Source organism: Pectinophora gossypiella, chromosome 25 (genome assembly GCF_024362695.1).
Source record: "Pectinophora gossypiella chromosome 25, ilPecGoss1.1, whole genome shotgun sequence".
Lineage (NCBI taxonomy): Eukaryota > Metazoa > Arthropoda > Insecta > Lepidoptera > Gelechiidae > Pectinophora > Pectinophora gossypiella.
Genome location: NC_065428.1, coordinates 7,747,379 through 7,761,399, shown reverse-complemented (window position 1 = coordinate 7,761,399; position 14,021 = coordinate 7,747,379). Strand labels below are relative to the sequence as shown.

At 34.8% G+C, this 14,021-nt stretch overlaps 1 protein-coding gene across 9 annotated transcripts in view; it reads right to left on the bottom strand.

Moving 5' to 3' along the window:
• LOC126378037 (MAP/microtubule affinity-regulating kinase 3-like) overlaps positions 1–14,021 on the bottom strand; it is a 140,574-nt gene that overhangs the window by 7,215 nt on the left and 119,338 nt on the right. For 7 of the 9 annotated variants that reach the window (XM_050026115.1, XM_050026114.1, XM_050026120.1 and 4 more), the window contains 4 exons: positions 13,837–13,979; positions 12,754–12,951; positions 10,966–11,087; positions 10,010–10,121 (listed from right to left, as the gene is read on the bottom strand). In XM_050026115.1, the coding sequence (XP_049882072.1) occupies positions 10,010–10,121; positions 10,966–11,087; positions 12,754–12,951; positions 13,837–13,979 (575 nt within the window). Of the gene's footprint in view, positions 1–6,098; positions 7,436–10,009; positions 10,122–10,965; positions 11,088–12,753; positions 12,952–13,836; positions 13,980–14,021 lie in introns of those variants that run through there. The other 2 variants (XM_050026122.1, XM_050026121.1) reach the window with 2 other exon arrangements.

Here is a 14,021-nt window from a genome sequence, read left to right as displayed (position 1 = left end):
AAGTCGTAAGACCGAATGTTCCTTTAAAATCATCATAAAATTGTTACCTTTGTCACCTAGTGAAAACCATGTAAGCGAATTTTTGAATAGATATTTTGTTAAAGAAAATCACATCAGCGGGCCTAGCACCGTAAGCACGCGACTCTTTCTCGCCGCGACAGAGATCGTCTGTCTCTTTCTGTGCAGTACTGTGTGAGAGAGACGGGTGACGTATGTCGAGGCGAGAAAGAGTTGCGCGCTTACGGTGCTAAGCCCGCTGAATGTGATATTTCAAAAAGGGCTTAATAAGGTGACGATTTGGTGACGAAGGTAACTCGTAATTTTATCAGTCACCAGATATGAAGTATCCCTTTATGTAATAATTACCTACCATCACTGAAGACCTTTTTGTAAATGTTGCAACGTGATTACTTCTCATCGAAAAAAAAAGTACTAAATGTCATTGCGCATCCGTTGTGTGTCGACTTTATGCAAGCTTGTAGCTTCGGATCATTTGCCATATAGCCCCTTTATAGAGAAAACCATGTTGACGCCTTTTTGAAAAAATCACATTCGAGTGTGAATTTTGTTAATAAAACCTCATAATACATAATTAAAATACTTTCAATCCAGGTAAAAAAAATGTGTAGTTTCCAACTAGTCACTTTTACTTTTTACTTTACTCTAGTTACTTTTTACTAAACGTCAAAACAAAAAACAAAAACAACTATAGAATTTTGTATGAAAAATCAAACTGGGACGTCGAAGAAAGTCGTGACAAAATGTCGCAATTATTATTGGATTTTTCTTTATTAAAACTCATTAAAAAAGTTAAATAGAAAAAAGAAAACGTCTTGTGTCACCTCTAGATCTCTCTTTATTTAGTAATCAGAATTTTATAATTTAACTTTGACCTAGGAAACTACCAAATTGTGATGTAATTTTTTTACCCAGAAATATTCAACTGCAAAAAATCGAGGTTTTGTTAAAAAAAATCATATCATGATGTCACTTTTCAAATAAGGAGCGTACGCGGTTTAAACACTAGCGACAAATAGGCATTGTCATGAAAGCTACAAAATAAAAAATATATGAACTTAGTTGTAAGTGTAAATATATGTAGTAGTTGTTAAAAGAATTAATATGATTTTCTAGTTACCATACATGAACCAAGCTTAAACTTACAATTTGGCAAAAAAGGGAGACATGAAACTCTTATGCCGTTAAAATTCTGCTGTCATTTTATAATTATTCTTTATGCAATGCCCAAATAATAAACCCAATTTATGTGCAATAAAATGTTTTGATTGAATGAAGAACTTTCTAGGCTACGTTCCCCAAAAAATAACATAGATAGCGCCTTTAACCTTCTAATTTCATTGATAACAGACATGATGTAGGTTTTATCTTTTTTTTTGGTATAAAAGACGACCCCGTACACAACACATCTTCCACCCATTATTATTCTGCAGGCTTAGCACCGTAAGCGTGCGCCTCTTTCTCACCGCGACAGAGATCATCTGTCTCTTTCTGTGCAGTACTGTGAGATAGTGACGGTTGACGGGTGACGTATGTCGAGGCGAGAGAGAGTCGCTCGCTTACGGTGCTAAGCCCGCAGATACAATTATTTTTATACATTTATTTTTATACATGCCTCTACCATTATATTTTTTTCTTTATTTATTGCCAAGTTGTACGCTTTAGCTACTAGTAAAGTATTAGGGGTAAAAATAAATAAAACACCGTATTGTTATTGAAAAACTGATTATTTGGAGAAGCGTAACACATAGTTTGTATTGAAACCACAATACGTATTCAATACAAATTACCATTCAAACAAAATTTCTCACTCGCAAAGTTCTTGCTGTTTGCGACTCAAAAGATACGTAGCATTTAAAAAAAATGATGATTTAAAAAAATATTTTTTAGTCACAAACATCAAAAAGTACAGAATAAAAATACCTAAATGCATTAAAGCAATGCCCTTTATGTTACAGTAATTTAAATGTAAAATATGTCCAGTTATCACATTTAGAACTATGTATATACATTGTAAGTGACCAACACTTTATTTAGAAGACAACGAAACCTACAGTTCCGGCATGATTTATGTTGCGTGAGGTTATTTTCTCTCAAGTGAGGAAACATACAAAAAAAAAATACGAATACGGCAGTTTTGTTAAGTTCTCAGTATAGAAAACAAAAAAAAACAAATTGATTTTTCTCGGCAACTATTATTGCGACATTTGGCACTGTTTATAGAAGTCTGATTTACTTCACTTTGTTATTATAAAATTAAAATTATTAAAAAAATATGTCTCACATAAAAATGTCTGCTGAAGAAAAAAATGACAATAACTGGATATATTTCACTTCTATGCCACTACATTAAACAATGGAATTATATTTTTTTATGAAAAATATGGACATATAGCGAAATAGTAAATAAATATCAGACGAAAACGCGGAAAAATCTCTGATACAAAAATGTCTAACTAAACTTAGAAACTAGGTTAGAATTATTGCATTTTTTCTATCCTGCGATAATTTTTGCTTCTAATCTGCTTCCAAATTACATACAGGGTGTTAGTGACACCGTAACGAGTGGAATTTGTCGAGCAATTCATATTTTTTTTTCATTTTCAGTCCCATATTGTGATTAGAGCTGCATAGAACACAAATTAAAAATAAAAATGTCAAATTCTTAAAAATCATCAATATAAATAGAACAACGCGAATAGTCGCTAGATTACGTATATGAAGCAGCGCAACAAGAGCTCATAATCATAATTAACATTTCCGACAAGACAATCAAGTTATCATCTCTAATTTAAGAGCCACGCTCTTGTTGGTGTAGGGAAATATAAAGCAGTGGTTTCCCTCATGCCTTCCGCCCCGCAGTACTCTGTCTGACGCGAGTGGAATGGCGGCCAGTGTAGTTTATTTCAAAGTCATACTAGGACTCCTGTCCTCCGCCCCTGGATAGTACTGACAGTTGCTGCTGCCCTTTGTCAGGTTCCAGGTTACAGTCCCTGTAACTAAGACGGCCAGTCTTCAATTGCAGTACCGAAAGCGCCCATCTCCGCCTCTGCAGCCGTTAAGGTCTTCACCTGTATCCCTGGGCAAGGGTTTTACGTTATATCCCGTATACTAAACAACTCATTAAATTAAAAGATTGTTTAAAACGGATGTCCAGTCAAGTAGTTAAATGCTGTCTAAGGCAAATCAAAAGCAATAAAGTAGACGTTCAAATTCTTTTTCGTAACGGTATCACTAACACCCTGTATAATCATTATTCACAATAAAAAATAAACAATTGCACTATTTGTGTGCGTCGTCTAAGTTCCATTTATATTTTTGTTAAAACTATTTTGAAAATGAATTAAGTATAATATCAATAGTGGTGATAATGTATTTTTCTGTTTCAAAATGTACATTTACATTTATCTGATTAAATATACATTTTTAACTCAATATTTAGTTTAAAAAAACGTCACAATTTAACTGTCAAATGATGATTTTAAGAGAATTACTAAAGCACCTAAGTTCTGAAGTAAAAATTTGTTCAATACTCTATCTAACCGAAAAACTCAAATACTGTATAACTACATGATATACATACACACACATATAAATATTTGTAAATAAATAAATAAATATACGTTATAAATATTATATCACACTATTAATTTTCCATGATAAGGTTTCAATGATTTTCTATAGCATACGGAAACGTTTACTTTTTCAGGTTTCATTCATAATATCTTTTTAAATTCGAAAAATTAACGCTATTTGAATTGTTTTTTTAACCAGATTAATTCAAGTACACATACATATTTTATGCATAATATGGAATCAACTAAATTCAAAATACTTTTAAACCTGTAGAGAAATCCAAGGTTGTTTGCATTCGAAATAACAGAAACACCGACCACCTATGAAATCATGTAATAATTGGGAAATAGAAATATAAATATTAGATAATATATTTGTCTAGTAAATATATGTATTTTTCACAATACCTACTCGCACACAAACCGACATGCTATCAAACGTACAAATTAAATATGTACAATTTTATTTAGACTCTACGATTACACCTACACATGAGTAGTATGAAAATATGGAAAAAATCTTATTCAGTAGAAATATAATATTTTAGTCAATATATTTATTTAATCATTGCGACTTTCATTTTTAAACACTTAACGTTTGAGAATGAAGTACATACCAATTATTACTTTTTTTTAATTTAATATTTAGTCTAGCAACACTGTGGGTGTCCGTTTATGTTTAGACTACACGAGGTACAGTTGAGAAAAGTCACATGTATAATATTTTTTGGCTCTTAAACGTTAATTTGTTTTAGTTAGTAAACAGCTGCCTAAACGCGTCTAAGTGGTAACATCTACCGAGTATTTGTACCAAAGCTATAGGATGGGGGCTGTAACTTATTTGCTACAATTTACTATACTCAACGTGAACAAACTTGCGACTTTTTCCATTCAATGGTAAACGGTATAATTAAACAGGACAACTTCAAAAAGGTACATGTAAATACATTTTATTTATAAGACAGTCTCAAAAGTTTGTCTCGCATTAAGTATACCTGTTATACTGATATCTCACTCGCTTACTAATTTAATTATACATACATTATATTAACTGCATGTGGGTCATTCCCGAATATCTATTTTGAATATTTAAAAAATATATATATATATACTTAAATAACCACCACCACCACCATCACCTGATTGTCCGAAAAAGTAAGATGATTCCGTGCTTCGGAGGGCACGTTAAGCCGTTGGTCCCGGCTATTAGCCGTAAAAACACCTCCACCAACCCGCAGTGGAGCAGCGTGGTGGAGTATGCTCCATACCCCCTCCGGTTGATTGAGGGGAGGCCTGTGCCCAGCAGTGGGACGTATATAGGCAGTTTATGTTTATGTTTATGTTATACTTAAATAAAAATAAACAGTGAACTGAAGGGATCATGTAATACTTTTCCAAAATGACCCACACAAAAATCCAACAACAAGATACAGAAAATGCTAGTATAGCGTATAACAATACAAATATACAAAATACTTTTTCAGTCGTCGAAGTTCTAACGATTTAGGCAGAGTCCAAAAAGTTTCAATAGCAAAGAGATTTGTGCTTTTTTGTGAACTTAAAAAAATATACAGGGAACCCTGGAATGTCGACAATTCGTTCATATTTAGAACACGATACGTCTTAAAAACTAAGATGAAATGCATAAAACGACGGGACTAGATTCCTGCCACATGTTAATTCATGAAAATAATAACATTTTTATTATCAATGAGACTTTCCAATCGGCGTTCCCTAAAAACACGATAGATGGCGAATATCGGGAGTCTCATATCCCCATTTAAACGCGGTAAGAACCCGTTATTATGTGCTTTAATTACGATAGATAGCGTTGTTGTTTTGTCTTTGTTTAAACTTCTATTTTTCTGGATAACAGATGATATAAGTATGCATCTTTTATCTTTGTTTTTGGGTATAAATGATGACCCTTTTTATACACCAAGGTACGATTACAAGTTCCACTCATTATTATTCTGATCAGAATAAAGAGAAGCTGTATAGGTAGCAACATCATTCTATACTTTTGACTCCCATAATACAGATTCACTCTAGTTTGAGAGTTCAGAGGTCATTGCCTCGTGTAAAATTGAAACAGCCACACATTGTAAAATTTATTTTTTAGTTACCTGTGTATTAGGCTATTTGAAATAAATAAATAAAAAAAAAATACATAATGTGATCCAAATATCAAGCAACAATTAGTTTTATATGTGCTTCTGCCATTACATTACATTTTTGAATAATTATGTACCCCAGCAATGAGAAAATAGGTTATTATCACGTTAAAAGTGAACAACGCCATCTATCGTGTGTTTGGGGAACGTAGATTGGAAAGTCCCTCATTAGATATTAATTGCTAGTGCCTTTTGAGATGGAACGATTTGGCACTTCAATTGTCAAATCAATGAGTGCCAAGCTCTATTCAGGTCAGGTCTGTTTTTTTTTAATCAAATCCCTGTAAAATATAGTCAAGAAGTTAATAGTGTCATAACATTATGTTTATTTTACATAGCTAATTTCAAAGAGATTCATTGCCAAAGATTTATATGTCCAAAATTAAAAAAAAAATCTTTTTTATTAATTTCACTAAAATAACATGTAGGCAGCAATGTCGTCGCGAAAATAATCGATTTTAATAAAATGCTAAATGTAATTCAAACTCGTTTCCGACGCAACTATTGGACTTCTTATAATAATGTTCATAACACTTACAAACAACGTTTATTCTATTCAGTGTGAAAACGGATGGCATTCTATTTCTTAAAAAAAAAAAGATTGACTACTTTGAATTTTAGGCACTATGATGTTATTAGGTATGTTATAAAAATGATTTTAGAAAAAACAAAAGCTATTTTTTACTACGAATATACCACCACGATATGACTCATCGTCTATCGCGTTGGTCTGGTAGAAAACTCGGTGAGGTGTAGGTACTTAGTTTATCCTGCGACGGATGTACCTCTGACTACCCCAATTAGGATATAGTTGTGAGCATATGTTATGTTGAATTTTAACCGGTATAAAAACCACGATTCCACCACACACCGGCCCACTGAGTTTCTTTCAGGCTGTCCAAGGTTAACTGGAAGAAATCCCAATTAGGGATAAGCTCGCCTATGCTTTATCTAACGATAAATTATATGTAAATTTTCTTTGTATTCTAAAACAATAAAGAGTATACAAACAAACAAACGATTCCAAGATTAGTAAATATTTCAATTTAGTTATTTAGAGATGATGTAGGTACCGATATTATATAAAACCTACATTATGTCTTTTTTAAATTTCAATTTTTTCCTGTCGAAAGTACATACATACATAAACTTACGCGGCGGGAGCTAGTCCCGCCAGGGTAAGAAGAGACTGTGGAATTCTATTTGCTTCGATCCTACTATGCTTCTCTTGTTAACTCCACATTCATCAACCATTTCATACATTTTTTTAGAAGGACATATCCAATAAGAAATTTACTTTGGAAGTATTTATTTATGATTACTATAAAATTGTAAAACGAAGTGAAAAACGTAGGTTTACGTGTAGAAGTAGCATCATATTTGCTACCCCGTCATCAACAGGGGAATTTTCGCAGCAGTGGGACAACAAAGAAATTAGATGGAATTCGTGAATTTTTGAAATATCTGGTTAATACAAACTCATATTAAACAAAATACAAATTGCTATTTGTATCTTAATAATGTTCCGTTGCCACACTGAACAGTAAAAATACAAACTCCCTGTCTCAGCATACTTTGAGTACACAACCGGGAATTTATAATTAGCTACAGATTAAAAAATATCTTCTCTTCAGCTGTCAGGCGCGTCTTCACGGGTTCTGATTCAACCTGCGTAAAACGGAACGGGTGAGCGAAACGACCAATCACAGGACGAATCGCCCCCCTCTTCTGTCACCGGCTCACTGTTAGTTCACTATTAATTTTGCACTGGGTTGCCATGGTAACGGTAACGTTGACTTTTTGACTCTATTACAAGAGAATATTAAACGATTGTTTTAACGTTCCTTGAACACTAATTTAGCCTTATTTTTAAACAAACCCGCAACATAATTAAACCGATTTATAAAAACCGGTTTTATTATTGGGACCACTACCGATACACTTAAACAAAAATAACCGATAGGTACAATTTTTTTTCCTATTTCCAATTGGAATAGAGTCGAGAAAATGTCAACAATAAACAGGCGAACCCTAAAATTCTCGCGTCGTAACACAAAGATGCACAATACTATACACTAACTCCCTCCGTTCGAAATTATTTTGAAAAAAAAAAAAACAAAAATCCGTCACGTTGCAACACGTCAAAGGGTTGTGGATTGACTATAAGCAAAAACCGGTAAGGTCACGACCGTCTGCGTTAGTACAAGCTTACGGTTAGAATAAAAAAAATCGTAGAACACGGGGGATGCACGAGAGGCATTATACTTTTTCGGTCCGTACCTCTCTTAAAAAACCGGTACTTACGTCGCATCACTAGTAAGCACTACAGACAACACTTAAAGCATGGAGGCGCAGCGTATCATGGCCTTAGTTCACACTTTAAGAAAATAAAACTGGCATTTATTTTAGGGGAATACATCATGCTTTCGTCTACGTTCTACGGACGGTCGGTTCGGTTATTTAGCGGTACACAATTGGGGTTACTAGCGCGGAAATTCGAGAAAAATAGTGCGCACGCAATTGACTACAAAAGGGAGATAGGAGGTTTTAGCATCGTGCATCCCCTGCGTTGACGCGAGACAAAAAATAAAAAAATCGGAGCTCGGATCTTTTCGAGGGAGACAATTTGAGCGTCAAAAATAAAGAAATAAACACACAATTCGAGATGGCAGAGCGAGACAGAACGAATGGGTTATTCCAGTGATAAGTTAGAGACAGACAGTGTTACTATGGTGTAACATTATTTACAAAGAGGAGTAGTGAATTTTGAGCCCTTTTGATAGTGTTCTCTTAATAATAGTATTTACAATTACATTACTGACAGATAGTATGTGATTGAAAAATGCGACATTCCACATAAATAAAAAAGTCATCATTCTTTAACTGAATACTAAAAAATGAATTACTTTTTTTACTGTTATTATTATGACTGTTATCATAGTGTCGCATTTACGAATCACACCAATGATAGTACAAGCGAGAAATATATTTATAATCAACCATGCATAGAAAACTAGACAACACTTTATCAAACAGAGCTCAAATATTCAACATTTTATTATAATTATAAAAAAATAATACTTGACGAGTCTTTCCACAACCCTTTTTTAAATATTTAATTACGGTCCCGTATTGAGAACCGGTCAAAAACCGGTACTAGTTACATTAAAATTTTGTAAGTGATCTTATATCAAGGGAATGAAACAAATAATGTGCAGAAGCGGTGCATCGCTAACATTGATGCGAGGCGATGGTATGAGTTGAAGCTGTGTCTTTCGCTTTGATCAATTTAAAGGCGTTTTGTGTTACTGAATTAATTTTAGTTAAGTTATGTGAGGTCAAATTCTTTACAATTTCAGAAATCCCAAAGCTTGACAAAAGCATTTTTCACAAATGTTTGAGAAGCATGTAGAATTAACTAGTTGAAACCAAAATATTTACGAAATAATAACTGAAGGAGATGAAAAGATTTTTTTAATATTTTTTTTTTCAATGATTATTTAAGTAACACAAAAAGCCTTTATGTCTACGATGAGAATGGATGGATGACTATAACAGCTCAAGCGTAGCATTATGAGACATTAACAGAAATATTCCTAAGTAACAACACCACGGAATATTATATATAAAATCCGGGACGGTACCGAGTTAGTCACAAGTTTAATGAATATAGATCTGTGTTAGTATGTACATGTAACGTCGACCAGAGTTAGTAACTGAAGAGTTTGGTTAATTTTCTTAGAGCTAGGGTTAAGGCAGTTTTTTTCTTAATAAGGTCCCTAACGGCGTAGTATACATAACGCATTATCCAATGTTAAGAAAACTTTGTTTTCCTTGCTACTTGGAAGAAACTCTTATTACCGTTTCTTATAGGATATGAACAATACTTTTCACACCGGATTCGATTATATTTTCTTGTAAAAAATATTCAATGAAATTGAATAAAGAAGAAAAATCCATGTTTCTGTTAAATATTTTGTACTATCTTCAACAACTTTGGTACCAACATTTTTGGATTGTCTAAGTTACTCAAGTTAACTAATAAATAGTCAAACTACCTCAATTTTGATACTAATATCTTATCTTAACAATTAAATTAAAAAGGAACTAGCCTGTTTGATTATTATGAAATAAAAAGTCACCATTTAACAAGCGTTTTGTATTTTTTCTTCTAGGGGGGAAATCTGCCTTAACCCTTCGCCGGCCACCTCCCGCGCCCCACCGTCTAGCTACGGTACTTACCGCTTGGAGAAGCGTGACGACAGTTTGGAGAAGAAGGACGGCCGCGCCTGGTGCGGCGACCCGCCGTCGCCGTACGCGCCGCCCGCACTCGCGCCGCGCGACCGCGTCTGGCCTGGAGGCATTCCCATACTTGTTACGATATTGTTTTAATTTCTAAACCGACTTAGAGCGATGGATGTTGATCAAGCTTCTAATGTATCAAAAGTATGACTCGGTAGACCTTTCCAATCAGATCGGTAAGGTAACTTAAACTTTCACATTTTAAAATAAACTTTGGCAGCAGTTTTTTTTAAACAATATCTATCATTTACTCCAACAAAAATATTAATAATAAATCTTTATTTCAGACTGCGGACCATAACATACCTCCAACTTCTGCGAATACTGAGGGGTTAAAAGGCCACACCGAAATATCTAAAAAACAATTTGACGTTTCCGCATATAAAAGTAAGTACCTATTGCTTTTATAGGGTGGTATTAATAAACGGAGGCACGTTAAGCCGTTGGTCCCGGCTATTAGCCGTAAAAACACCTCCACCAACCCGCAGTGGAGCAGCGTGGTGGAGTATGCTCCATACCCCCTCCGGTTGATTGAGGGGAGGCCTGTGCCCAGCAGTATGACGTATATAGGCTGTTTATGTTATGTTATGTATTAATAAACGAATCTCAGCTGAGACTGCCCTCAAAATCATGCTCAAGTCTCTGTTTTATATGAGATCTGTCACATTGACATGATCTTGAGGTCAGTCTCGAAGCTGAGATTAGTTTATTAATACCACCCATAGAGTGGCTTTTTTAACTCCCCATGAACCCACTTGACGCGGGTTACACATACGATGAGGAAATGTATATAATATACATTTCTTTGACGTTTGAAATATTTATTGTAGCTTTGCCTCGGACGACATTAACTGCTTGGCCGGAGGACCTGCATACAAGTAACCAGGCATACTAACCGGAGTGGAAGGTGGACCGTGAAGGCACGTTCCTTGGGAACACGAGTGGGTTGGAGAACTCGCGCCGCGCACCCGCCGCCGCGCCTCCGCCCGCCGCTGCCGGCGTCAGCGCAGAGTTCAAGCTGCAAGTGTTAACACGTATTTTGCAACACAAAATATAATATTGTAGGTATATTCGCTAACCCCTAACAGACCAACGTGTTCGAATAAACTAGTTAATTATTTGCAAATTTCCACGGGATATAGGCATTTTAAATTAAGATTTTCTATAAAAATGGTAAAATTTAATGAGGAAAAAATTTTTAAAGTTGTTTTTTGATTCTTGTGGCACATTTTTCGCATTATTTTCTAAACTGTTGGTCACAAATAAGGACCGCATAGACAAAAAGGTAGGTATCCTAATACGTAATAAAAATTGCGCCACCGCCATTGCAATTGACCCAACTCCAATTTAGACTTTCAGGATATAACATACTTTCTATAAAGTCTCCAATAATTTAAATTTATAATTTAATTTCACTTTTATGACATTGTGCTTTTGTCCATCAATTATAAAAAAAACTTACAAAGTATTTTTAATTGCATTCTAAAGAAGGTTGAACTAAATGGGATACTAATAAAACAGGAGTTAAGAGGTCTAAAAAGGAACCTTATTTTAAAAGTTTATTATATCTACAAGATAAAAGACACATCGAAAGAAATCCTTAACAATGTGATCGAGAGTAAAAAAAATGCGCGAAGTAATAGAACATAAAGATATAATTAAAAACTAGGATTGAATCCCTAAATTACACATTAAGTGAGTATAATGTGATTAGTGTAAAAATAAATAAATAAAACCATAAATAACAAAATATAACAGTGTCCATTAGTAATAAGATTTTTGTAAATAATTGTGAAAAAAAGTCAATCAAAGTGAAGCATTATTTTGATTTTAGAATCGGTAAGATAAACGATATCTAACTAAAAACAAACCAAAACTATTAGAAGTTAATATTTTTTAACTGAAAGCAGTACACCTCACCTGATTATTAAAAAAAACTAGCGATTTCACAAAGCCAAATAAAAGTCTAACTACGAAATTAGTAAAACCCAAAAAGGTGACCAGTAAGCGCCAACGGTGTCGTAGACAAGATTTTATAACCGGTATTACCGGTACCGATATAAATAGAAAACGGTATAAAACCGCTACTGAAAAAAAGCCTAACAAGCGGAAAAACACGCGCTGAACATCAAAAACAAAAGTAGCGTTCTATAAAATATATTTTTTTACATCAATCTTGATTACGATGTAAGTTTAATTTAAATGCGGACATTGCCGCCTTTTTAAAAATAAAATACCGTTACTTATTCTTGTTAAAAATAAGACATCTACTAATTACACATTACTGATTACGTGAATGGAAATAATAATAACTTTAAGTATTATATTTCCAAATATCATCAAACCATTATAGATTTTTATTTTAAACAAAAATATATGCTATTTTCCGGTATTTTAAAAATAGCATTAAATAATTTAAAATATTCCGAGCTGAAAGATTATAACGATCATAAAAATATTTTACAAACTGAAACAACACAATTATTAATTTTAAAACTCTTTAGTTCGGCAAGCAACTTAAGAAATGAACTTAATTTTTTGTTCTTGTGTATTTTTAATTTACTTTTGCGTGCGATAAATAATATTGCATTTAAACGTGTAGGTGCCTTCAGAATAGAACGCCACTGATGTAAAATATGGTGTACAGGTACATATGAAAACAAAAGCTTTGAACTCCGGTGTACCTCGGTCTCGGTTGCGCCAGGTCTCGCGCTGAGGCGTTGTGCGGTGCGGCCTCGGCGCCGAGCGGCGGCTGCCCGCTCGACGACGAGATGGAGGCGCTTTTCACGTGCGTCTTGCTGTTCCCCGCCGCACCGGTACCGTTTGTACCGGTACCAGTATTACCGGTATTACCGGTACCGTTTTTAGTCTCCGCCGGGGCGCTGTTGCGGCCGCGTGTAAATATTGCATGCTGTTAGTCCGTGTAGGTTTTGAAGTTAATTCCCAGTCATGCTGTGTACGTTCCCATAAAATACATGTGATAGATATATATTGATAATAATAAATATATATATCGTATTTATTTCATATGTACGAGTATGTATATATAGAATAAATATGTTAAGCAAAAATATTTCTGATCATATTTGATTTAATCTAAGCGTGTCTATGAAAAACACATACATTGACCCACTATTTCTTTACGTAATTAAGCTATCAATGGCATACGTAAGACTGCCGTAGCATCTTAATTTGAGAGAATGAGCTTGTACTATCTACATAAATTAATGTATACGAATTTTCAACACGGTTCACTTTTTTAAAAAAATCCTTAGCGAATGTCAGTCTATTTGTTTTTTATAGTATGTTAGTGACCTATGGTGTGAAATACAAACCATAATTTGCCATGTAAATGTTAAGAGTCAAGTCTTTTTGTAATTATTTCTTTTTATTTTGGTACAATAAAGTATATTTGTATTGTATTTTTTTTGGGAGGAGCTCGATGGCGCAACGGTAAACACGCTCGATCTGCGATTGTTGAAGTTAAACAACTTTCGCAAAGGCCGGTCATAGGATGGGTGACCACAAAAAAAAAGTTTTCATCTCGAGCTCCTCCATGCTTCGGAAGGCACGTTAAGCCGTTGGTCTTGGCTGCATCAGCAGTCGTTAATAACCACCAATCCTCACTGGGCCCGCGTGGTGGTTTAAGGCCCGATCTCCCTATCCATCCATAGAGAAGGCCCGTGCCCCAGCAGTGGGGACGTTAATGGGCTGGTGATGATGGTGTATAGTATTTGTATTGTACAATTAAAAAAGCCGTGTGTTACCTGGGCGAGTCGCTGGTGGGCGACAGCTTGGGCGGGTGCTGCGGCGGCGCGTCGTAGTGGGCGCGCCGCGCCGCGCCCGTCAGCGTGCGGGCGCGCGCCTCCAGCTTCGGGGCCGCGCTGCTGGGACGTGTGCCCGACTGTACCTGCACGCACACACACATACAATACAGACATATACATACACA